At 40.3% G+C, this 25606-nt stretch overlaps 2 protein-coding genes across 3 annotated transcripts in view; one reads left to right on the forward strand and one right to left on the reverse strand.

Moving 5' to 3' along the window:
* Positions 1-25606, forward strand: part of PAN3 (poly(A) specific ribonuclease subunit PAN3) — a 550273-nt gene that overhangs the window by 238306 nt on the left and 286361 nt on the right. The window lies entirely within an intron of this gene.
* SLC46A3 (solute carrier family 46 member 3) lies at positions 1654-15341 on the reverse strand. Of its 2 annotated transcripts, none has more exons than XM_050971142.1 (5): positions 13946-15341; positions 7950-8819; positions 7458-7541; positions 5791-5947; positions 1654-4239 (listed from the first exon to the last, which is right to left on the reverse strand). In XM_050971142.1, exons 1-5 carry the CDS (start codon positions 14139-14141, stop codon positions 4152-4154), a joined length of 1395 nt encoding a protein of 464 aa, XP_050827099.1. In that variant the 5' UTR covers positions 14142-15341; the 3' UTR covers positions 1654-4151. The 2 variants fall into 2 exon arrangements, with proteins under 2 accessions (XP_050827099.1, XP_009101104.1); XM_009102856.4 differs by having other exon boundaries at positions 7950-8823; positions 13950-15302.

Genomic DNA, 25606 nt, shown 5'->3' on the forward strand with positions numbered 1-25606 from the left:
AGGAATTGTCTTTATTCAGCAAGTTTTAATGACTTGGTTAAATGTAATTAGTGTTCTGTTGTAGATAATTTTAACAGGAATGTTGCTATAAACATTTTTCCACAACTGCAAATCTCCCTTGTGCTTTTCAGTGGACTTACAGCTACTACAAATTCCCTCAGTTTGGGCCAAAGCCTCTAGTTTCCGTCCTATAGATTTTATAGTGCTTTTATATGCAAAACATTGCAGCATTTTGGAAACATTGAGATGATAGTATGAATCACTTCAGTGGTGGTCTTATTTGGTTTTATATTTAAATTTGTTTCATTTAAGAAATTAAGCTTGTAAAATTTTCTGTCACTTAAGACTTGTAGAGATTAGTGGCTTGTGCTATGCAGTACAAGCTGTTTAATTTGTTGGGAAGGTTAAAGAGAGGACCAATAAACTGAACATGCAAGTGTAGACCTACTCACATTTTTGTTTTCTACAGCTGTCCTTGTCCATGAGCTGATAATCTTTATTAAATATCAGAGTTGGCTGCTGGTTTATAATAAAGCAAAACCAAACTGTTAGGAAGCAAGCTTGGGATTCAGTAGGCTTTGTACTGCTCAAGGCTCAGGCCAGAAAAGCTGAGGGATTACATTGCCAGGTCTGGGACAAGTTAAAGGTGCTGGCATGGATTTTTGGGAGGTCTGCTATCTTACCTGCACTCTTCAAGAAAACAGGGAGCCATCCAACAATTGGACACTGGTACCTTACAGCTCCCCATTTCAGTGTATTGAGCTGGTTGGCCTTTCCCAGTGTTGGATGAAAGATGGATGCTGCTGCATCTGAGCAAAACTACATTAAGACAAGTAATTTACTAGAGTTTCTCATTAGCGCAGTGTAAAACCAGAAGCAGATTAGGAGGCTGCATGCGATTTCTAGGTGGTTTTGTTCAATTATTAGTATACTTTGTAATAATCTTGGGTGAGATCAAGCTGTATTCAGAGCCAGGAAGTTGCATTGTTCATTATGTCTGTAAGGAAGCTAATCCTAGGGGTTAGCCAGGCTGGAAAGCAAATAGTATGTGTAAGAGGCCTCTCTGAGAATTTATGCTGTTAGTAGAGAAATGGGAGTCAAGCAGGACTGAGGCAAAAAGTTTTTGAGGTAAAAAGGAAGGGTTGCATTTTCTCAGTGCTACAAGGTGTTGGGCTGTGGACTGTGCTTCCTGCCCCAGCCCATTCTTCCCATTTTGTACAAGCCTCATTCTGTGAAGCAGGTGCTGCGCAGAGCAAACCAGGGAGGCAGCTAAGTGGGGTGTGCTGAGCACTGGAGCTGGGACAGATCTGGCATGGGTAAGGGGAGGAAGGCACTTCCAGCTCTACTGCCTTGGCTGGTGCAACACAATCCCCCACCATGCCTTCTTGCAGGTGGCAGTGCTGTCCCTACTCTGTAACTTCACACCTCCACTTGGTGCCAATGTTCTGGGCAGCATCCTTTCCTCTCCCCAGTCTCCCCTGTTTTTTCCAGGAGGGAAACAAAACTATGTCTGCTCTACTGTTTGTGTTATGACCATTAAAAATAGATGATACCATAATGTTGCTCCTGTTTACACCAACAATCCTCTATCAGTCATGCCATTGGCCATTTGTCAAAAAACAAAATTTAAAAGCAACTACACATGCAACAGAGTTTAAAAAACCAAACTTTATTATTATGTCAAAATAATTTCTATTTATACACAAATAAAGAAATTATAAGCTTAATAGATTTTGCTTTAATAATCTGACGCATGTTAGTACTTGGTTCCTCAGTTTCCATTGTGCAAGGCTTTTTAAAAACACAGTTCATATCCTCCATGTGTTTTGGCCTAAATTTATAGCCAGTTCTAAATGCTCCATCTACCAGAAACACTGCAAACAGCACGTACTTTGTGCAGTTAAACCAAATAATAACAAAGCCATTCCTGAGGTGTACGTGCTTGTTGGACTGACACATCACCACTGTGGAAGTGGCTTGCTTTGTTTTGAGCTCCCAAGTACTAGGAGAGGTGTGCACTGAAGAAGAGCAAGTGAAGGTACATGTCCCTTCTGCATTTGTTTTTTTATTTTCAGGCAGTTTTGTGTGAAATAGTTAATTTCATAAAGCCTTACATAACTGCATAATGAAGAGGCAAGGAAGACAATGTAATGTTTGTGCTAAAATCCTTTACATCAGTGTTTTCTTAATCTCTCTACAAGTACTCATTATGTTTTGGACCCACTGGTTATCGTAGCACTCAGCTCATGTTTCCAATAAGTTGGCAGTAGCCTGGGCACCTCAAAGGCATTAAGCACTTTTATTTTGTGGCTCTTCTCTAAACTGTCGAAAGAAAGCAAATGATCTTTAATTGCCAACATCAGTCTTGGGAGCTCAGGACAGAAGTGTAAAAGCTAGCTAGAGATGTTAGCACATTCCCGCTGGCCTGGATAAATGGCCCTGTTTTCACCTGTGATGGGCAGATAGTGGTCTCCTGAATATTGTAAGCTCTCCCTTTAACTTATTTGAACCTTCTTCCAGCCTTCTCTGTGATCATGACACATAACTTGGAAAGAATGCAATCATTCAGTTAAAAAGGATCTATAAAAGTATCATCATGATTTGGTATTACTGTTTCTTGGTGGAGTACCACTGGGAAGTTCTGCAGGAGTCTCTGTTCATAGGATGGGTATCAGTGGCCGTAAGTGGCTGTAAGCAGCTCATAGTTTATACACGACATGTCTGTCTGCATTTTTATCCTAAGCTGTGTGCATGTGAAGTCATTGTAGTTGCTTTCCTAGAGGTTTCATTCTCTAGATCCACTTTATGCTGTTTTGCTTTTTCTACCTAATCTGTTTTGGGGGAAAAGAGTCACACACAACTTTAAAAGATCAGAACAGTATTGACTGTCTAACTCTTAACAAAATCAACAGATGGGAGTGGTCCTTAACATGGTGTTATAGTCAAACTTCTGCTGTGCTGTGCATTCTGGAATCTAATACTCAGGATGATTTCTACTTCAGGATCTTAAGGGAAAAGGTGAGGAGTCAGTGCTGAAACTGATTCCGAGGTTTGGCAGTCTCACCAGTTTGCACTGGGGCCCTGGGCATGTCACTTGTTCTTTCTGTTAATTTCTCTCTATCCAGCCAAGAGGATAGTATCTATTATGGAAGGATGTTTTGAATAGCATTTGTAAAGTGCTTTGAAGATTAGAAGTGCTGTTCAAATGTTCATAAATTATGCTGCATTTGTTACAAGATGATCAGATTATTGATTCTGGTTTTGTCACCTCATTTCAGGGTTGTTAAAAAAATAAAGATCTACAGATAAGAAATGCTATCACAGCTTTTCATTAAAAGAAACCTTTAAGCTGAGTACCAACTTACTAGAAAACAAGAAGTATCTCTGGGACAAAACAGAGATGTCTGTATGCAGTCCTTAATATATGGAAAATTATAAATATGGAATATGGTCTCTGCAAAATGTAGGTTTCTGCTGAACTTCACACTCTGCGAGATTTCTCAGCAAGAAATTCTCTGACAGTTTTATGTGAAAATAATTTCAGAAGCTAAGTCACAGGCAAGGTCCACACGTTAAATTTACACAAACACTCTGCTAGCTGCAGAACAGTAAGTGTACTTATGGAAGGTGTAAGTACTGCCTCCAGTTTGCTTTCTGAAAAAAATTATTTTTTTAGTTTAGTAAGTTTAGACAGTTTGGGGGCTTCACTATTAAGACAGGCCTTTCAAGATGTACACAGTGGACCACATCCTCAGCTGGCACAAGCTGCAATGGCTTCAGCAGAATTGCCAGCGTCTTCTGGGTTGCTAAGCTTGACTTTGTCACCCAACTTAAAGTGATAGAAGATGTATCACAATCCACAGCTGACATTCTCAAACGTGAAAGGGTAAGTGGAAAAAGTACCATCCTACCTTATTTTTTCCTTCATGCTGAAGCTGCATTAATCTCAACTGTCAGCCTATTTCCATAGTTAATAGCTAGCTTTAGTCAAGTGCTAAAAAGAGATTGGGTATTGAGTGGTACCAATTTAGTGCTTATTGCTGCAGGGTCACTTGAAGATTGTGTTGTGTTATCTCTGTGGTTTCTGTGTGACATAACTATCTCTGCCACTGCATGTCGGATTAGAAATTCCAGGTATGTGGATCCTTTGTTCAACTATCAGCACTCTCTAAGCTGGATACTTCTTCAGGTACCAGCAGAGCCAAGTCCTCCCCATTCCAGCTTGTGCACAGAAGCCAGCTGTAAGACAAAGATAAGACAGGTATCTTTAGCTGAGATAGTTCAGTATAGCATGCTGATTCAGTAGCAACAAACACACAGGATAGCTCTCTGCAGCCATCCTCTGTGGCACAAATGTGTCTTAGTAAACAAAAGCAGTGACACTATATGCCCTAATTACACAAGTCAGACAGTATCATTACTGCTGCCTTTGAGCACAGTACTAAACTACTCTGCATGTTACAGACTGGAACAACTAACTTTCTGCTCTCCAACTACAACACTGAATGACACTCTAAAAGGAAAGGTGCAGAGAAAGGGTATTCAAAGGGTCAGATATCTGAAACTAATGACAGAAGGTAAAGAAATATAACTTTCAGAAATTTATGGTGATGTTCTACAGTACAGATTGCAAGATAGAGTGTTTGATGGTAAATGTGTTTTCTGCAGTAGAGCTTGCTTTCTTAATAGACACTTTCTGTACTTAAGAGAACAAGTACTTACTGTGCCTTTGTTAATGTAATTATTTTATTTATTAATTATATTAATTATTTATTACTTTACTGGAAAGTATTCTTCTCACATGCAAGACCCCTTTGCTTCAATTCCCTCAGGTCTAAGACCCATCACCACTTTAAATTACCATTAATATAGCTTCTCTATAAAGACTGTGTAAATAATTATAATGTAGCAGGAATAGACTTGAAATTATGTGGAATGTTCTAAATCTACAGCATTATAACTGCCTATTTAAATCTTAAAATGCAGCTGTTGCAGACATAAAATGTGACCAAGGTAAAGTCTTGGAAAAAAATAAGCAAGTCTCTAGCCAGAGTGCCACCCTCTCAAGAAAAACATCTTTTCCCACCAACTGTAAATCTATCTAATGAAAAGTGACTCTTCTGTCATTTATATTTTTGTTTCAGCATCCTAAAAGAGCATCCTAAAAAGAAGTAATTTATACTGGAAATAATGAAAAGTGATCTTTACTTTGTGAGTACTCGTGAATGGTATTTCACTGTCCTTATTACTAGATGGTCACTAGGTATGATTAGACACAACTGCTATAGAGGCCTTTATTTAAAACGTGTTTATAAGTTTATTCTTTTAGGCTTCAAAATCTTTTACAGATTTTAATGGCACTGGGTCACAAGGTACCCATGACCAAAGACCAGGAAAGATAGCTTTCCATTAAACCCAGTGAGTGACTGTCATGTTTATAACCCTCATTAGCATCTAGAAGAGCTCAGATTGCAAAATTAAGTTCATGCCTTTCAGGTGATCTGTGGGAAAGGCTTTCCTGGAAGAAAGACCATGTAAAGGGCTCAAACCAAGAGAAGTCACATGTGCAGTCAAGGGTATGGTGTATCCCATTGGAAGTACATTCAGGTTATCTTCAGTTTGGGGGAAATTCACAGCACAGAGCAGAGGGAAGGTGGCTGGGTCAGGGAAAAGGTGTGAAGCTAGAGCCACTACAGCACCCTACCACAGTAAACTACAAAGCTTCAATTCATGTCAAAATAGAAATTACTGGAAAAGCCAGTCGGAAGAAACCTCCTGATCTGTACTTACCACAGGACAGACAGTGGAATTAGACAAAGGCCTGCTGATAGGAGGAAGCTAAAGCCTGAAAACCATGCAACAGTAGTTGCATAGAGAATATTAAAAACTGAAATTGACATTGTGCCGGTCACAACTTCTAAACAGGCAATACAAGCAAACACAGCACCTGCCAAAAATAAACGGGCAAATTACAAACAAAACAAAACCAAACTTCTTCAAAATACTGAAGTTTTTAAATATGGTTCAAAAGATATATCTGTTGACAATATTTTTGCAAGTATGCAAGTTACAAGCAGTAGGTGATCATACTTAGCTTTGAAAACTGTGGCAACTCCTACAAAATGCTAGTTATTTTAAATGAACAAAAACCCAACAAATAAACAACACATTTTGTTGATGGAAACTATTTCTCTTTCCTATTATTCTGTCACCATGCCTACTTTCTTGCATTTGCTTATCACATCAAATTTAACCTGTTCATCCTCACTAACCATGTTGTGCACATCTCCATTCTTTACCCCTTCCAGTTCTCTTCCTCATTTTACTTTTCCAACTTTTTTATATTTCTTTATATACTTCTTCTTTATATATTTCTTCTATATACTTTTTTATATTTCTTCTTTCTTCCTTCTCTAACCTTCACTGTTATATGTGGAAAAGACTGATTCAACAAGGACTGCTGGTTCAGCTTAAAACCACTGCCTTCTCATTTTTGAAAAGAAACAAACAACATATTTTGGACTGAACTACCCTTGGGGTGGGACTCTATCCCATAAGTGTCTTGTTGAACACATTTTCTGGAGTTGCATTTATAGTCACAGAACCATAACCAAAATCACACTAGGTAAGCAGAAAAGGATGCCAAGAGGCAAGCTGATTGCTTCATCAAACTACTCAAACAGCCAAAGCCCTGAAGAATGCCAAGAAACTCAATACCAGAGGTGCATTTTAGCACAGCTAGTACAAACAGATCTTTGTTTTAGTGTATGGAGATTAATCTTTTTAAAAGTAAAACACGACAACTCAGGAAAATGTTTCTAGAAAGTATATGTTTCCCAAAATCTAGAAAAGGTACACTCCCCAAAACCAAAATATGGGCTATTAGAGCGGTATTTTGAGGCCTGACATGCTTTTTTCTGTGTTCCATAAGGAAAGGACTTTGAGAAGTATTATGTTACATTTCCTGGGATATGCTTAGAAGCCACAGGCCTTAAGTTGGGGTCCTGCTCCATAGCTGAAGATACAAGTCTAATTGTTTCCAAATGCTATGAAGATTGACTACTGCTTACCTTTTTAAACTAGTTAGTGAGAAATTGACTAAATAACAGAAACATATCTTTCTCTGCATGCCAAAATCTTGTGAATGTAGAAGCCCCTGTGAAATATTTGTATAAATCTTGGGCATTCTTCTGCTTCAAGTTTCCCATGGTCTTTAATTTAAGAACAGTATTTTGCTTGAAAGTTGAAACTTGCAGTAGTTTTTAACACAGTATTGTTTATATTTAATTCAGAACCAGAAACCATCAATGTCAAGACACAGGCTCATATTTATACAGAACTTGAAAGAAAAGGAATCTTAAAGTACCAATACAGATCTCTTTGTGTAAAGATAATCTTTGTGCACCTCTGTTCTGAAACACCATATTATTTTATTGTTTAAAAACAATTCTACTTACCCTGTTCACCAGGGAGAACCACTTTTGACAGCATGGATCGGAGAACAGGAATAGGCATAAAGCAGAACAAAGATGGCACTCTCACTGTAAAGCAGCCATGAGACATTGAACTAATTAAAATCCAGGGATTTACAAATATATTACAACTGCCTTAGTCATATACTTTTGAACACTTAGTTCCCCAAATAGTAAAAGGCAACAGAAAAGTCAGACTAGAAGTGCACTGAGACACAATTCTTCAAGAACAGAGAAATTTATAAATCAAATATATTTCTGTGGCACTAAAACCATAAGCAGGTAACTCCATTGTTTCTCCACATAATTCATCTTTTAGTTAACTCCTGAATCAGTCTGATCACCCATTTATATTTTACCTCTCTGTGACCCTTTCAAGGTGGCATGTTCAATATCCAATAACTGCATTCACTACAGATAACACATCAGTATTTTCATATACATTGTTGACCATGGAACAACTGATTCTGAACTCACCTAAAAACATGAGCAGAGTAGTTTTGGCAAAGGCAGCCATGATCATTCCTCCAATGTAAGAAAACATCCCAATAAAGACAATATAAATGTCTTTGAGACATTTAGAAAATAAGTAAACTCCTAAAAAGCTGGTCAGCGAGATAGAAGTGGATGCAGCTGCTCCATATCCAATGTATACTTCATTCCAGCAGAGTGGCTCATCCAGTTCATACAGTGTAAAAAGTGAACTCCCACCCAGCACAGTAAACAAATAAGTCATAAAGGTAAAAAGTAACACAATTATTAAAATTCTCTTTTTATAAGGGGCAGTTTGAAAAAGCATGTACACTCCAGAAAATGTCTCCCTAAGAAGTTCTTTCCAGGATACTGGTGCTTCATGCTGGAATTGAGATACACCTACGGTATCTTCCAGAAAAAATACAATATAGATTATATTAATGACATGGAGCAGAGATGCTATCACAAATGTCCATGCAAAGCCTATTCCTCTTAGAAAGTAGCCAGATGATAGTCCTGCCAATCCAGATACAACTCCAAAAATCAAATCCACTACAGCTATTCGTGTTGTTTTCTGCTTCTCATCATGACACTCCTCTGCTATGTAAGCAAAGCCTCCTCCAAGGAAAGTTGCTATACTTCCGAACAGTCCAGTAATAAATGCAACTGCAAATAGGACAGAGAGTGACAAGGAAAAATATGATATTGCAGTGAAGCTAATACTAGAAAGCAAAGCTCCTATTGATGGTAAAACTAAAGACCTTTTGTGTCCCTGGCGATCCCCATTAGCTACAATGACAAAGGCAACTATAAGGCTGGGAATGGCTCTAGTTAAGTCCAACTGCATATTAAAAACAGAGGCTTTTTCTTGAACTTCCTGCAAAGAGAAAATAAAAATAATTATGAATATTATAATAAATTGGGGAAAAAAATCTGTCACAATATTACTTACATAATTTTTAGTATGCAATGTCATGAACATCACTGTACATGTTTACAGATTATAAAATTTACTATTATAATACATGCAATGTAGTTTTATAACATTATATGACATTTTGATATACTAGGCTATAATAAAATACATTGCATATTCAGACTTTTGTAATTTGCTCTTCAATATTCCTCAAACATTCCCTGTTACATTTTAACCCAAAACTTAAAGCTGAAGACACAGTCTTACTAGCACTGTTGACACAGAAGTTTCAATGCAGACAAGAGAACAATCCTTTTGAAGATGCACTTACAAGAGCTGTAAGTATCTTTAACTGCAAGTATCTCCTTCAATACAGGGTATGGCAAAAGGGCACTGGGATATTTTAATACTACTCAGAAATCAGTAGTAAGCCAGTTGTCGATTAAGGAACACACACCATGCTCCCTCCTCGCAAGAGATCACTTTTCCTCCCAAATAATTCTACTGAGGGGGTTACAAGGAAGAATTAATGGACTAGAGCACACTGAACAAGTAAACACATCACAGTTTGCTCTGACATTCCCCTGTGCAATCTTACTACTACTATTACAAACAACAGTAACAACCAAAAAAGGTAAAATACAGCTTTAAATATTGTACAGACTCAGAGGTGTGTGAATGAATGGATTTTGCAAACATGTAAAGCTCTGGGTTCAGGAATTGTCCAAATCTACAGATACACCAGAGCAGGTATTCACATAAGGAACAGCAGCTAACACTATAAAAATAAATATCCTTTATGGGAAAAAATTTAGAGTTCTTTTAAACAGAAGTATAAAAATCAAATGTGACTGAAAACCAACCATTTAACAGAGCATGAATGGCTGCAGAAAAAAAGAACTAAAGAATGGTTAATTGAAAAAAAAAAATTGTTATGAAGCCCACTGCTAAAGGACACTCAGCAAGCTAATTCAGGCCTTGTTTTTAATGCACAGATGCAGATCTGATGAAAGTAGCCACAACAGCCCTTTCAAAGACAGCCACCTGATCAGACAGCAGGGAAAAAGGAAGCAAATTTATTCATACAAACCCTTTATACTAGCTCAGACAAAGTGTCGGATACAGAAAGTAAAGTATTGCTGAAAGTCTTGGAGTTATCTGAGGCACAACACTGACTTGGGCAGGCATTGTGCTCTTCAATCAGCAACAAGTACACTTGTGCAAATCTGCCCACACCATTCTCAGCCTGTATTCAAGCCATCTATACTGCACATTTCAGGTGTCTCCTCTGTAGCTAACATAATTCTGACTGAGTAGCATCCAAAATTATGAAAAGCCCCTAAAACTTACAGGAATGTACTTGGGCAATTTTAAATGCTGCTGAATGCTTTATAAGTTCGTATTTATATTTATAGGCAGAGACCATGAGTTTCTCATTCAATCTCTTCCTTTGCTTACAGGACACCAGGTTTTATTACAAGAGGAAAATTCAACTGATCCTGAGGTTCTCAAGGAAAGCCTTCAAGATCCCCAGCACTTCAAAGCCTCTTGCCCCCTTCCCTTATGGTGTCTGACTGCCTTAGCATTCATGACATCCTGCCTTAGCATTCATGACCGGCCAGCAGTGCTGTCACCCTGGAAGGGTCAAAACCACGAAGACTGAACAAACTGAGATGGTAAATGTTTTTCTGATCTTTAACTCCTCTGCTGCTGATGAAAAGAACTCTATGTAGTTGCAGATGTTGCTTCTTTACTAGGATTGTCTTGTTCAAAGCCATGAGCATCAGACAAATGCTACTATGTTAAAAGTAGAATTAAATGTTAATATGTATCATCTTATTATGTGGTTAATGTGGTTAATATCACCACATTAACCACATAATACAGAGATTATTGCCAGGCCACAATGAAGTGTAAAACTGAAAGAATGACAAACCCCAAACTTGGGTGTCCTTGTTTCAGAAGAAGTTGTGCTACACACAAAACATGGCTACACATCCAGGTAACACACGTGGCCATGAACTTGCTGAGATAAAAAACTTGATGCCTACCAAAAAAAAGACTACAGACATAAGTACAGGAAAAATCCATTTAGAGTGTAAGGCATGCAACTGCTCACTCTATGGTTGTATGAAGCCAAAGGAAAAGAATATAGAAAATGATAGGTCAAACCTTTGGCTGCTTTAAAATCACATAACTCCATTAAATAATCAGTGAAACTACATATATTTGAAGAGAAAGGTCTAGTTTTTTAATCGGCAAATTCACTCTACTCTGAAAAATTACTCACAGTGGACAGAAATAGATATTTCAATCACCTATTTCAAAATTACCAAATATGAAGAAGCAAGTAACTTACATAAGGATTAAATTAAGAGAGAAGGCCAGCACCTGAGATTGAACAATATAAAGGACATGATAAACTCACAAGCTGATAGGATAAAATATTACTGAATAGCAAGGGAAAATTAATGGATTGGATAATAAATTAACAGGATGATAAAAAATGTTTAATGATTAATAATACAGCTCTTTCTGAGATATTTAAAAAGGATTATCCAACTTGGTGATCAGAATGCTTCAATTTATATTCAATTACCTTCAAACTCACTTTATTATGACTATTTTTTCAAATTGTAAAAAATAATTAATCTAAATTTTGCAAAGACTAGCCATTTTGAATTATACTCTACTTTTTATGCAGGCTCCAAGTGATTTTTGTCTTCAGTTTCCTTTTACATTTTGCTTTGAAATAGGTGAGATTAGTATAAAGCTTCCTCATTCTCAGAACATAAGGACTTACACTAAATTAACTGTTAATAGAGATGTTCTTTTAAACATTAATGCCAAACAGGGCCTTACAGCAACAGTTACAACATCTATAAACCTAATTCAGTTAGATTTAGGTTAGGAAGGTCTTGGAAAATATGGGACACCTACTACACACTTCCTTGCAAAAGGGTTTGGAATTAAGTTACTGGATCTACTCTTTGGCCCATGCACAGGACTATTACTCAGCACAGAGGCCCATTTGCACTTAAATTAATGCGTGTTTCGAGCACCTACATTGTTACACTATGGTAACTAGTGTGGTATAAAAATGCAGCAAGGCAGCCAGACAAGAGTGTAATTGTTCAAAAGCTCATGCCCTAATGGCAATGACTGACATGCAGGGAATGGAAATTTGGCAGGAAAGGGGAAACGAAGTTCTGTTGGCCATTACTCAACTGCTGTCTTGAAGGACTCATGTTCTCAAATAGCAAATTAACTATAATTCATAAACAAAAGACCTGTAAAGTGTGAATATGTCATCAAATCAGAGACACTATCTAAACTTCAGCTGAAATTAAGCACTCTGCTTTGGTGTTTTGAGAAAAGAAATATGAAGTCTTAAATCTTGAGCCATAGGTGATGGCAATTTGAAAATCAAGTTGAATTTGAGGGGGTTGCAAAATGCAAGGATATTTTTGAAATGTTCATTTCTTGATGGGCTCTACAATTAGAATTTTATGCTTAGAGAAAATTGCCAGACATAGCATCAAATGGGGAGCTAATAATAAATAAAACGCTGTTTGGGAGTAACGTACAAGCATTACTCCAACAAAAACTGGTGATTACCTCCATGGGTCAGCCCAGAAGTCATGCTGGACCACAGTTCTATTGACCTTTTCACATTTTTTCTACTAAGACCAGCTTCTGTCACATGACAAAGAACATATGCCACACTAAAAGTCCTGAATTATTTCTTTGATCACCTTCACTGGAAGCAAGTTCCATTAGCAATTTCCTTTTATATAAGACAAATGAGGCAGATTAGCTCAGGCGTTCAGTCTTGCACATATGCAACACATCAGAGATTCAGATATGGGATGTGAGCAAAAGTTTTCAAGTACCACCTTTTCAGCAGTGCAAGGGAATGCCAACTGACTGTTTCTGTGACCCCAATTTCTGTGTAATTTATACAGTGAATCATTTACTTTTCTGACCCTACAGTGGTTTCATCTTTCACTTTATCCAACCCAAATGCCAATTGTTGTTGACAAGTATGGTTCTGTTGCACCTCTTCTGAAAATATGTTCCCTCTGCTATTCCCAGGTTAGACACAGAAATCATGTGGCCACTGAGTGTGCCAGAGCAGTGTATTGCTTAAGAAAAAAAAGCAAACAACATTCAAAAAACAACAACCCCAAAACAAGAGATGAGCTTTCTGTTGAATCAGTGCCCCAGTCAAATCCAAACCATAACCTATTACTGCAGAACTGTGAGATACAACACATGGGGTCAAAGGGCAAAGGGAAATGGGGAATGACCATCTCTTCTGCTGGCAGCTCACAGCTAGCACTGCTTAAGTGTAGCATTAAAACGGCACTGGAAGTGCAATGGAAGAGGTACCAGTCAACAACTAGCTATCCAGCACACTGAACTATGGAAAAGTGCTAAAAATGTAGCTGACCATGGGATCCTGTCATCTTGACGTCCTTGTATTCCAGCAAGGCAGACTAGTGCTCTGAATAGCAAACCATCAACCATACTTGATCATGCAAAGATCTTTTAAATTTTTTTCCACATTTTAAAACCACAAAAAAATTATTTTAATTTCCCCCATTCCTCGTTCTTGTAATTCCTCTGAAATACATGTATTTTAAGCTAGATACTATTCCTCGAAATTACAGGGCATTTGCTAAGCTTCATACGGTTACAAAGAACAGTAGGAGCCACAGAGACAAGGGGTGGCTCACAAACACAACACGCACAATGTTGTGTGAGGAGGAGCCTCCATCCCAGTTGTGCCCGCGGTTATGTCAGCCCAATGCTAATTTGGTCCCCGTTCTCTCAGGCGATTTTCAACTCCCGCTAAAATACGAATTTGTCTTAGTATCTTCCTGGAGACAAATCTTTGTCTTTAAAGCACTGTCTTTACCCACAGCGTAACATTAGAGCGAGGAGACAGTGAAGTGAGAGCAGGTTACAAAACTACGGCTTTCCGGAGAATTAAAGGTTAAGGTTATAAAACAGGAGGTTGTACCAAGGCAGCACCTCCTGGCTGCAAGTTTATTTACAATTATTATTCCTCCCCCGCCACTTGCCTTCTGTTTGATATAAGCCGGGCTGCTCTTATTCTGCTCGCAGTGACTGGCATTGCTGTCGCTCACGAAAGTGGAGTTATACTCCTGTTCCCAAAGCCGCCGGTAGATGAACTGCTGCACCAGCGGGGTCGTCAGGGAAAACGCGAAAACGTAGAAGAAAATGACGGGCTCCACGCATAGAACCTTCCTCATTTCTGGGTCTGGGCTTCAAACCCTGCGTCAGGAAACAAATCGCGAGTGCGAGTGTTTGTCCTCACGAGGTGAAAGCGAAAGCTCCGAGCGGCAGCGGGCACGGTAACAGCCCCATGCAAAGGGGACGGGCTCCGCCAGCCCCGTCCCGGAGCGCAGCGGTCCCGGAGCGCCCCCGCCCCGCCCCGCCGGGCTGTCCCCTGCGCACCGGCCCGGTCCCGCAGCGCCGTGACACCGAGGGGCGGGACGGGGGCGGCCGTGTCCCTCAGCGGAGGAGTGTCCCCCGCCGCGCCATCGCCGCCCCCCCGGCCGCGGCCGCCGAGAGGACGAGGCCGGGTGCCGCCATCTCGGCGCGCTGTCCCTGGCTGGGCCCACGGGCGGGGCGCTGCGGCGGGCGGGGCCGGGCCCGGCGGCCGAGCGGGGGTCCCTGTGCCCGCGGCTGTCACCGCCGCCGTGCTTGTCCCCACGGCGGGGACGCGCGGGGCTGCTGCCGGAGGTCAGCACATATCAGCACCTTGGCGATTCCAGCAGCGCTCCCCGGGCCCGCGGCGTGTTCGGGCTGCTTACACAAGGAGCATCTGCGTGATCAGCGGCATCGCTGGCCTCGTTCAGCACCGCCACCCCGGCCCGGAGCTCGGTCTGCGCAGGGACCAGGTGGCCGTGCCTGGCCGAAAGCGTGCTGCTCCCCCGTGCTGCCGAGCGCTCCGCTCTCAGCTGACAGAGCTTAGAGGTTTTATTATAGCCGCTCCCCTTCGGTGGGCCCTCGGCTTGTCAGCGTGTGTAAAAGCAACATTTGTTAGCCACCAGCTGGTCTCTCGTTAATAGAATCATAAAGCTGTGTAGGTTAGGTAAGACCTCTAAAATCATGAAGTCTAACCACTAACCCAGCAGTGCCAAGAAGAGTTGGATATCGCTCTCTGGGTCTGGCATAGCTGGTGCCGAGTGCGAGGTCTCCTGTCGCTGTGAACAGCCGCTGCGTTTCCACGTGAAAGGTTGTGCTGGTGCGGACCCGCAGTTGTGCGGTTTAGATACGGCCTCTGCCCACCCTGCTCTACACGGCATCCACAGCACGGCGAGCACGCAGCTCTGCACTGTCCTTCCGAGACAGCACCGAGTACTGATTCTGGCCTTGTCACAGGTGTGGTGTACCAAGGAGAGGTGACATAGCCAGGGCATCCCTAAAGACCACCTTTCAGTCTTAAATACTGGTTCTCCATCACAAGTACTGCAAAATGTCCCCTTTGCTAAAAGCACTTCAGAACTTCAAAGTTTCTCTGATGTATTTGCTCTATTAAAATAAGAAGGGCAGTTTAGAAACTTCATGAAGATTGAGTTCCTTGATAAAGTGATTTGAAGACAGATTATCCATAACATGGGTCATATGATCTTGAGTAATGCTTTAACTTGTTCACTGCCATGTGACATGTCATTCAGTCCCAAATTTAGGGACAACACTGGTTTGTCAAGTGTCTCTTAGCACAGGATCGACCTAGCATACAAGCTCAGTGGCCTTGATCATTTACTTGAGCTTCTTTGGTCTAGCATAGATGCTCGCTCAGAGAGGCACACAGGCAGACTGATTCAAAAAAAGGGCTACTCTAGCATGAGATCAGAATGGTGTCCTTCTCCTCAACCTGGCCAAGTCCAAACTCTGACTCATCCTGTGACAGCATTTTGTTTGTCACAAGGTAAAGCCAAAACAATCATGTGAGGCTGTTGGTTGAGAGGTGCTGTTCAGGTCACTTATCCAGCTGTTAACATTTACTTGAGCAGGGTGAAGAAGGGATTTTAGGCCTGTTGGAACTTCCTTTAGCTCCACAGAGTGATACTGTCCAGAGGCCCTTTAAGTTTCTTGCCAGATCCAGCTGTGCTGAAGAGCCTGTCACTTACAAAGAAACACAAGTGTCTGGGTGCAGTCCAGGTTGCTGACCAAACTTGTTTTAATGCACAGCTCCTTCAGGAAAGCCTTCCCAGAGCCAAAGAGGGAAGCTGTGGATCTGTGAAGCTGTGTTCTGGAGAGGTCCTCTGCTTCTCTCCTTCCTAGTTACTGTGTTGAATTTTGGGCTTGGGTTTACAGAGCCAAGTGGCTCTAGCAAAGCTGTGATCTCACCAGTGCTGAAGGCAAAGCTGCAGCCTGAGCTGGTCACCTGGAAGCACCTTTTTACCTTTGTGCAACAGCTTGAAGCCTGTTTGTGAATATCTTCCAGTGCTGACACAACAGATTCCCCTCAGGCAGGTACATTGGAAGAGACTTGGCCCTCATTTGTTTCCTGTCCCCCTCGCTGCAAGGGGAACTAAAAGCAATAGATATGATTGGGCTTTTAAGATCAGACTTAGCTGGGTGATGCTTATTCTTTGAAGTTGAGCATTTCCAAATAACACAATACATGGCAAGATACCTTCCTCTGTCCCCTGCCACCAGTATTCACACTGGCCCAAATTTGAGTGACATGCCCATGAACAGACTTCACAAAGATCACAGGCATGTGGTGGCTGCAGCTCTGCAGTTTGCACTGGTTTGCATTGTATGACATCCTCAATGTGTGAAGAATTGAAGATTCTTTTGATGAAGATATTTTGGAAAAATACTTTGCTGAAATATTTTGCTGAAAACATCAGTAGTGCTTTACTAAATAATATTGACATGTAAAATGTAATTTTAATTCCTTCTGAGAAGTACTTTTTAAAATTGAGTTGGCTTTAAGTTACAGTGCTAACAACCTGCTGAGAACCTTAGCCCTCTGCATGTAATTTACGGATTACAGAGTAACATTACTGTACTGTTTATACTAATGTTCAACTCATGTTTTCAAGGCTGTCTTGAGAACAATGGTTAACACAAATTTTAAAAAAGGAACCTAAAAAGGGAAGAGAAGCACATTTTTGGCAGATAGTTTTATACAAAATGCAGTTCTGCAGAAATCTTTCATACCCTGTGTCATGCCCATGGGCATGACAAACAAGGCAAACAAAGATGTATGAAGGAAGTTCTCCAAATATTGGAGGAGAGGAAAAAAGAGTAAGCAATGTAATTCTGCAGAGACATGCCTAAGTTTAGATGTAACTGTAAAGGTGTGGACAGCAACATCTCACTGACTTTGTGTTCCTGAAAATGGGGTGCTCTGAACACCTCTGTCACAGCACCAGCACTACTGCTAACATTGTCTCCATGTCATATGGCACCTTTTACTCTTGAAGTGTTGTGTTGGAAATTTGTGCTGCTTTGAATCCTCAAGCATATGTGAGGCATCAGGATATAATTATTTTTTCTGAATAAGAAAGTCCTAACAGAACTGGTGTTCTTGCTGGCATCTCATCTCATACACCACATGACAGCAACAATTTCTAAATGGTGTGGTTTATTCAGTAGTTTTGCTTTTCAGTTACCTACCTCTCGTACTTGTGTATTTGCTAGTCCTCCTTGCTCATCTCTGATAATTTCATAGGTCAGATTTAGTTATTTCCATTGAAAGCCCTTCACACTGGTGACTTTTCTGTTTAGATGACTCAGTGGAAAGGAATTTAGCATCTCCCTTCGTGCTGTGTTCAGGTGTAGCTTGTGCAGACGGCTTGTGCAGCCCACTGAGGTTTTGTCCAGTCCTAAAGAAAGCTACAAGAGCTACTAGATCTGCCATGACTGGCTTGCAGACTATTTGAGGATTTAAAATTTATTTGATGCAGCTTCTTGGTTCTGTTTGAGATGATCTGGTCTTTTGTTTTCCTTCCTGTTTGGCTTTCAATCACATTTATGTACTAGGCATGTGATAGCTCTTCACTGTAGATAGCTGATGTAAGTTGTTTTCGCCTGACTGCATTGCTTCATACAGAATTTCTAGTGAGCCATTTTATAGCTCCAGTCCAGCCCCTTAGACGTGCTTTGCAAAATAACTGGTGGCACTGGTAATGCTGTGCTGCCTGCCACTCCCTGTGCCCTCCCTCGGCAGCTGTGTCTGGGGTGGCGATGATCAGCAGCAGCACGCCGGAGATATGCCCGGTTACCGTGACTCAGCAAAGCGCTCCTCGCTTCCCTCTGCGGTTCGCTTCACCCTTTGCAGAAGTGGACAGAGGCATCCTTCTGCCTAGATGCGTCTTTTAATCTGAAACAGCAGGTTTCTTTCCTTCTTTAAATTTCCATTTGTTTAATGTAAACAGTTCCTTAATGAGGAACTGAAAGTAAGCAGCTGAGGCAGAGCTGGAGTGGCTGCCTCTGAGTCACATGCTGTTCTGTTGCAGGAGGCTATTAAATTTCACCTGTTCTTAAAATCTAGCTAGAGCAAACTTCTTTCACTGTTCGTTAAATGAAAGTGCTTTTCATTCCTAGTAAGTTGCTGGGACTGTTGGCTGCCGTTCCCTTTTCAGAGATAAGGACTCATCGTCCACCATTGACCTCACGAGTAGAAGCAGCTTTTTGAGGAGCTTCACAGGGACCAATAAGCAGAATGCAGTGTGTTTAGGATACGAGCATTTAAGCTGATGTCATAGGGAAGGTGGTGACAGATGATGAGCTGTTCTCATCTTTCAAAGTCGGTGAGAGAATTGCTGCTGTTCTCCCAGAGGACTGTGCATCATGTCATGAGCCTGAGCAGTCCAGCTGAACTCTTGAGATCAGTGACAAAGTCTTCATCACTTGAAGGAGTTTGAAATAGGGTGAGACTGTGTCTCTACCCCAGACTGGGATTTCATGTGGCTTTTTCAGTTTTAGATTCTGAGGGGAAAAAGAAAATTTTTCAAAGGTGAACCTGTGAAAGGTTTCAGAGGAAGCAGGACTTCAGTCTGCTTAGCTGTGGTTTAGGTGGTAATGGCATTTTTCCTCCTCCAATTGACCACCAAAACTATTCTCGACATTCAAAGCAGCAGGGGACACGGTTACCAGTCCTTATTCCTATCCATCCAAAACCACCCAAATATAACCTTACCCAGATTTTCTAAACATCTGCCCAGATCTGTTCAGAAATATCTGTAAAGAGGTGTTCAATATGTCCTGTTCCTTGAACTGAAATAATTCCTTCTCTGGCATGATTCTGCTGTATATTTGTGCACATAAATATCACTGGATATTTATCCCAATTAGGCCTTTTTTTTTTTTTTTTTTTAGTAGTTGTAGTAGGTCTCCTGGTGGCCTTTTAGGTGTCATAGAACAACAGCAGAAAATTTCCTGGGTTATTTCCTGGGTTCTTTCAGATTATGAAAAAACCTGAAGCAGATTTGTCACTTGTTTTCAGACAAGTGTCTTGCAAGAATTCTTATACAGAAAGATGGGGCAATATTGCTGAAAATAATATGGCACTTCAATCCAGCTTTAGGCATCATTATTAAAGAATTTCTTCTACAATAGTGTTGAATGCTATTTATTGCTCCTACAAGGAAAGCAAATAATAAAGCAGCTCCACGGCTTTGGAAGTTGGAGCCCATAAAGGGGAGGTATTGAGTTTAGCCAGGTGAATGATAAGTGTGAAGACTCAGGTTAAGCACTTTAAACAGGTCCTTCAGGGACCTATTAAACCCAGTAACCTAACCATGACAGATGATGTTCCTGGTTCAAGAAGTTCCTGAACTGATGATTCCTGGAACTGAGGAAGGTATCCTGAGAACAGTCAGCAGATGTACTTGTTCTTTAACCTGTTTTCTGAGCATCTGTTATTTGCCCCTGCCAGAGAAGGGAATTTGAAGTAGGTGGACTTTTGTCAACTTGATGTGACCATACTTGTGTCAGTAGGGCTGCAGTGCTGATAGAAGTATAAAGCTAGCATTTTGAAAAGATTTCATGGAAACTGGGAGCATAAAAATGGGAGTGTACAAGGCAAAGGCTGTACAGATTAACAAAAAGGAGAAGCTGCTCAAATAAACTTGCATGAAGATACAAACTTCGGGCTATAACATGTACAGTTTGTTACATACAGTTTGGCCCTGAATTATTCAGCTGTATAAATGTATTTGTATAACATGCTGGAAAAACTTTTTATTTTTTTGCATGGGCCAGGTGATAGGTGTCTTTTCTATGAGAAGGTAATTTTCAGATAGCTTTGAAAGTGAGGTGAGCCTGATCAGGAATTTTAAGCATGCTGAGCTTTAAACTTACCTTGCTGCTGTGAACAGCAAATTTTCCCTTCTGTCTATTTCAAAGATTATGCTTGTGGTAGGGAAATGGGAAACCAGTTATCAAGGGGTTTTGCATAACAAAATTGATAGTGACGGTGTGCCTTACAGACACTGAACCTCCTGCTGTCTGCTTTCCCTGACTGTATTTATATGGCATGCCCATGGCTGCTAAAACTGCTTAATGGGAAAAAGAACAGCTAATAAAGCACTTAGGGACTTAGTTGTAAAATTAATTTGGCAAACAGAAAAAGATCTGTCTGGCTCTCAGAGATCTTTTTTCTTTTCTTTTTTTTCTTTTTCTTTTCTTCTCTGCTGCTGGTTCTCATTGACTGGTGAGTTTCCTGGTGATGGTTTTCCTCTTTGCCACTCCAAACTCCCTGGTTCTCTGTGCCCTCCTTTGATGCATCTTATGCCCAGCTTCCTACATCCCCTCAACCTCTTTGGCACCAGCCTTGGGAGCTCTTGTCTCCCAAAGCCTGAGGCCTGGGAATACCTACTGTTTTTACTCTCTGCCTGTCCTGCTCCACCTACACCCATTTCAGCACAGCAGTCCAGTCTCTGAGTTGAAGTGATTATGTCTTCTCACTCCTTTTTTTTGTGAACTTGGATAAGCTATGTTTATTCTATATTGACAAGAAAACACTTTAAAAGTATAATATTTTGAGCCTGAACTTGCATACGTTCCCCAAGGCAACGTGAGAAAAGTTCCTCTTTCAAAACTTAACATTTCTGTTATTTTTGAAAGAAAACTACATTAAAAAGACTAAATCACTAAATCACTAAAAATCTTCAGTGATTCAAATAGATTCATAAAATAGATTTACAACATAACATATTGTATTGAAGTGTGAATAATGTTTACCTGGGAAAAGCCAGACACGTGAAATAGTGAGTACCTGAAATACCCTCTTTCCCCCCCTCTTCTTTTGTTCTAAACTTTCTAAAGACTGGACTGACATCACAACACTGCTGTTTTATAAAAACCCCTGAGAACTATTTGAGAGATAAATGAATATACACTCATTTAGAAATATCACAGCTTGAAGTTTGTCCTTTCTATTTCAAATTTCCTGACTGTGGCTTTTGTTTAGTTTTTACAAGAATGAACTGGTAGAAAACCCCCTCTTTGTTGTTTGTCTTTGTGTTTCTTGAAGAGCTGTCACTCCTCTGGGGCTCCAGAAGAGCTCTGTCAGTGCAGGAGGTACCAGCCTTGCTCATGTCTACAACCAACCCAGCTGTAAGCTTGGGTTCATGGGATAGTGACAGGTGAGTTGTGTTCCTTTGGCCTGGCTTTTTGGCATGTTCAGGAAGATATCAACAACAAACATAATTATTTAAAAATCTTTACTTATTTACACATGAATCAATGAGAGATTGATTTGTGGTATCTCCACGCTCAGCTATTTATTTTAATTCTCTGAGTAAGAGTAACACTTCTGACAGTTACTCAAGCCTTAGTTTAATAAAAGAGGGAATCAAATTTTAGCATGCCTCATCCCAATCCAAACCACTAGTGCTACTTAACATTGACAGCTTTTATTGCAGATCAGATAGTGTCTGACCAAACCACTCCAATGCTTTGCCTACATGGCCACAGGCCCTGTTCCTGTGCCCTGTAAGTTAAATACTGCTTTTTTTTCATGATGTGACAGCAAGGCTTGTGGTTAAAGGTACTGAAACTTTTCATTAAGCTGTACCTTCACTGGCTGTTACACTGAGGTCCTCTCTGGAAATGGCTCCTTGTTGCTGTGAGCAAATTCAGCTCATGTTTGCAGGAGATCTGACACGATTGCTGTTGCAGTGTCACTTGCACTTTTCATTTCTTTTGGTTGTATGCAAAGCACAGCCAATTATGCATGCTGTTTGTCCACTGCTTGTCACAGAGGTGAAAAGTGGTTAAGGTGGGGCTGAGTTGTCTGGGGGTTCCCATTTCTCTTCTCCCTGTGCTGTTCCCTGGGTGTATTGGATAGACTAGATAACTCATTTTGGGATGACTGGGGGGAGGTGAGATTCATCCTCATTCTTGCATCTTCTGAAGAAAATTTGGTACCAGTATTTTAACTAATTTCCAGTGTATCCAATTTTTAATAATATTGCTACTATTTACCTGTCTTTGAAAAGCTGCTGAAATGAATGTAACCTCAAGCATTCTTTAATTGAGGGTAGCAAAGTACATATTTTGAGTAAGGAAGCATTCTGAAATTACTGGTTAAAGACTGTTTTAATTCTTCATCCTAGTGCAATTCTTCAGTCTAACTCAAATACAATTTCACAGTTCACTCATGCTTAACTAAACATAAAATATTTTATAATTTTTTTTGTGAAATCACCTCAGACTCTTACACACCCGTGATACTAATTACCTATTTAATGAGCACAACTGAAGAAATGGGTGTACTTACAGAGTTTAGGGAACACTGTATGAGAGAGGAAATTATACTATTCCTAGAATTTCAAGAGTGGATCTTGTTTCTAAGCTAGTAGAAAATTCAGCCCAATTTCAGAATTGGATGATGTGAAATCCCATAGTAAATGGTGGAAATTTATAATAAAATCTAAATAATCATGCCTACTACCATACAGGAGAGATAAGTTCTGAATTTTCTTTTTTTGATTGCATCCATTTCAGTGGCCAGATTTCTTGCAAGAAGCAGGTTTTAAGAGGATGCAGGAAGGGTCAAAACGCTGAGGATAGCTCCAGCAAATTTAAGGGGAAGCATGTGAGATAGAGTTTCCTCTGCTGCCTCCCCTTCTCTCCCACACCAGTCTTCTAATGAATGATGAAAGGCTGTTGAATGGTAACACTATTTTTGAGCAGCATATGGGACAAAAAATTGTTAAAATGCAGTAAAAATTCTCTCCAAAGATGAATTAGCAATGGAAAAAATATGTGATCAAGGTGGAATTTCTCAATCTGTAAGTCCTATTTAAAAAAATTTAAAATGTAAAAAAAGGAGAGACTTTGTGCTATTTTATGGATACTAGCAATAATACCTGTCCAACAACCATATCATCACTGCACATAATGGAAGGAACACAATGGATGCAGATTAGGACACAAGAATAGCTATTACAATACATGAATGTGTTCTGTAGTGATAAAGAAATTTAGAAAGACAAAGTGAGTAGCTGTTGCTTGTTGATGATATATTGTTCCTTCCCTTTCAATAACTGACATAGTGTAGAAATAGCTCAGCAGAATGATGAGGCTGCAGGTAGAAGACAATTGCAATTACTTCAGAAAGGTGAAAAGTAACAGATGCTTTAAAACTCTGGGGAGCACATGTAATGGAGGCAGCTGCAGCATTGTCATATTGATGTCTATCAGTAAGACAATCCTCTGTATGATAAGAAGCCATGAGAAAATAAGCTGTCATCCTCAGTGTTATGACCCTGGCAGCATTATCAGAGCAAGCCTGACTCAATTGATGAGTCCTATCAGCTAGACAACAAAACTGAATTCAAGCAATTATAATAATAATTATTCCCTAAAGTAATTTTTTCCTGAATATCAACTATTCCTTCAGCTAGCAAAAACTGACAGTCTTTCCTTTCTGATTGTATTTGTAATTTCTCATTTTCTGAAATACTGTCTATAGAATTTTTTCCCTGTTGATGGAAATACATACAATGTTAAATGTGATCAAATTTGCTCCAATTTGCATGAGAGCGGTAACAAATCATAGCTTTCACCCATGACTGCACTGTACATTTCTGCACAATAAATCTTCCTCTCTCTCTCATGTTTTTCATGCTGATGAACCTTCCTGAATGCTATGCAATATCACACAATCTGTAAAATGGCTACTAGGGAGCCCTGGTTATCATTCCAGTAATTTCCTATGTGGGACTGGGATGGGAATATTTGGCAATATTTGATTTTGCAGCTATCATGATATCCTATCTTGCCTATCCTCTTGAGGCTGTTGTTACTGTCTGGATTCATCTGCAGGCAGTCTGGTACTGCTTGCAAGTAGACAGCTCTGGGAATTTTCTGCCTTTCACGCTTTGAAGCTTTGCTTGAGAAAGCTCTGCTTTCATCCGTTTTTCCCCCTTAAAGCTGTTGTCAGCTATCCTTTGCAGTTCTTTGGTTTGATGATAAAGTGCAAAGGAATGCTGGAGACTTATCTTCCTTTGGCTGGAATGCAGTCCTAACAAGCTGGAACTGATCTATTCCCATTAAAATCTCGTTGTATCCTCTTCTGCCTGGCTTTGCTGCTGCTTAGCACTACCAAGGCAGGGGTACTGTGCAGGATTCCTCACAGAACTCTCTGTGTCTTTCTGCTCTGACCTGGAGCACTTCCCTGGTGGAAGATGCTATGAAGTGATGCCCAGTTGCTGAGCACCTTAAACAGAGTAAGGTGGATTGTACCAAAATATCTCTGTGCAGGAAGAAGTTTCTTCACCTTTTGACCCACGTATCTTCTGTGCCCTCTGTGTATCTTCTGGATCCAGCTGCAGCCTCTGCACTGGAGATTAATGATACAAAGGTCAGGAAACTACAAACCAGGCCTTCCAGTGCCCACAAAACAAGGCACAAGGCCAGCATCAGGGATAGTGATAATCATGCACCTAGACATTGGGTATTTGTTGGCCATCACTGCCTCACATCTCCCTGCGATTTACAGGAGCCTGTCCCCTTCTGTTGTATGTGTACAGGGAATGTATTCACAGACGTCTGAGTGCAGCAATACATTATGCTCATTAATTACTTTCAGTAGGGAAAAAGTCTAGGTACAAATCAGGGCTGGCATCACCGAATGATCTGAGATCTGCTGTCAGCTTTGCCAAACTTTTGCTGTTAAATAGTGGGAAAACTAGGTAGGTTAGTAGTTTATATTTTAATTTTAAATTATGTTGGTAGCTAGTGTTTTCCATTGTGCTGTCTGAAGTCAGATGCATCTGAAAATGACTGGTGTGTGTAGATCCCCTTGGCTTGACAGTTGGTGTCAATCAATCCTGTGAATCTAGATGGTTTTATGCTTTTCAGTGCAGACATCAGAAGTTTCTTCAGATCACATCCTTTCTATTTCAGGATTTTCCCATGGCTACTATGAATGGGGTGATATTCTTCTGATACCAGGTGCAAGTTCAATGTCATCAAATAGGTTAAGAACATAAAACTGCTGGAGAATTATGCAAAGGGAGAATTCCTTTAATGACAAGGCTCAATTAATGGGAGATTTTTAGCTGTCAAGTCATAAAGAACAAATTATAGTCTCATTTCCTCTATAATTGATAGAGAACAAACTTCCTTGCTTTATGATCTCTGGGTTTTGAGTAATTGTTTTATTTCTGCATACCAAGTCAGTTATTATGGGATTATCGTCTTCTATGATGTGGATTGCAGCCACAGTTTAAAAGTTTCC

This window comes from Serinus canaria, chromosome 1, assembly GCF_022539315.1.
Source record: "Serinus canaria isolate serCan28SL12 chromosome 1, serCan2020, whole genome shotgun sequence".
Lineage (NCBI taxonomy): Eukaryota > Metazoa > Chordata > Aves > Passeriformes > Fringillidae > Serinus > Serinus canaria.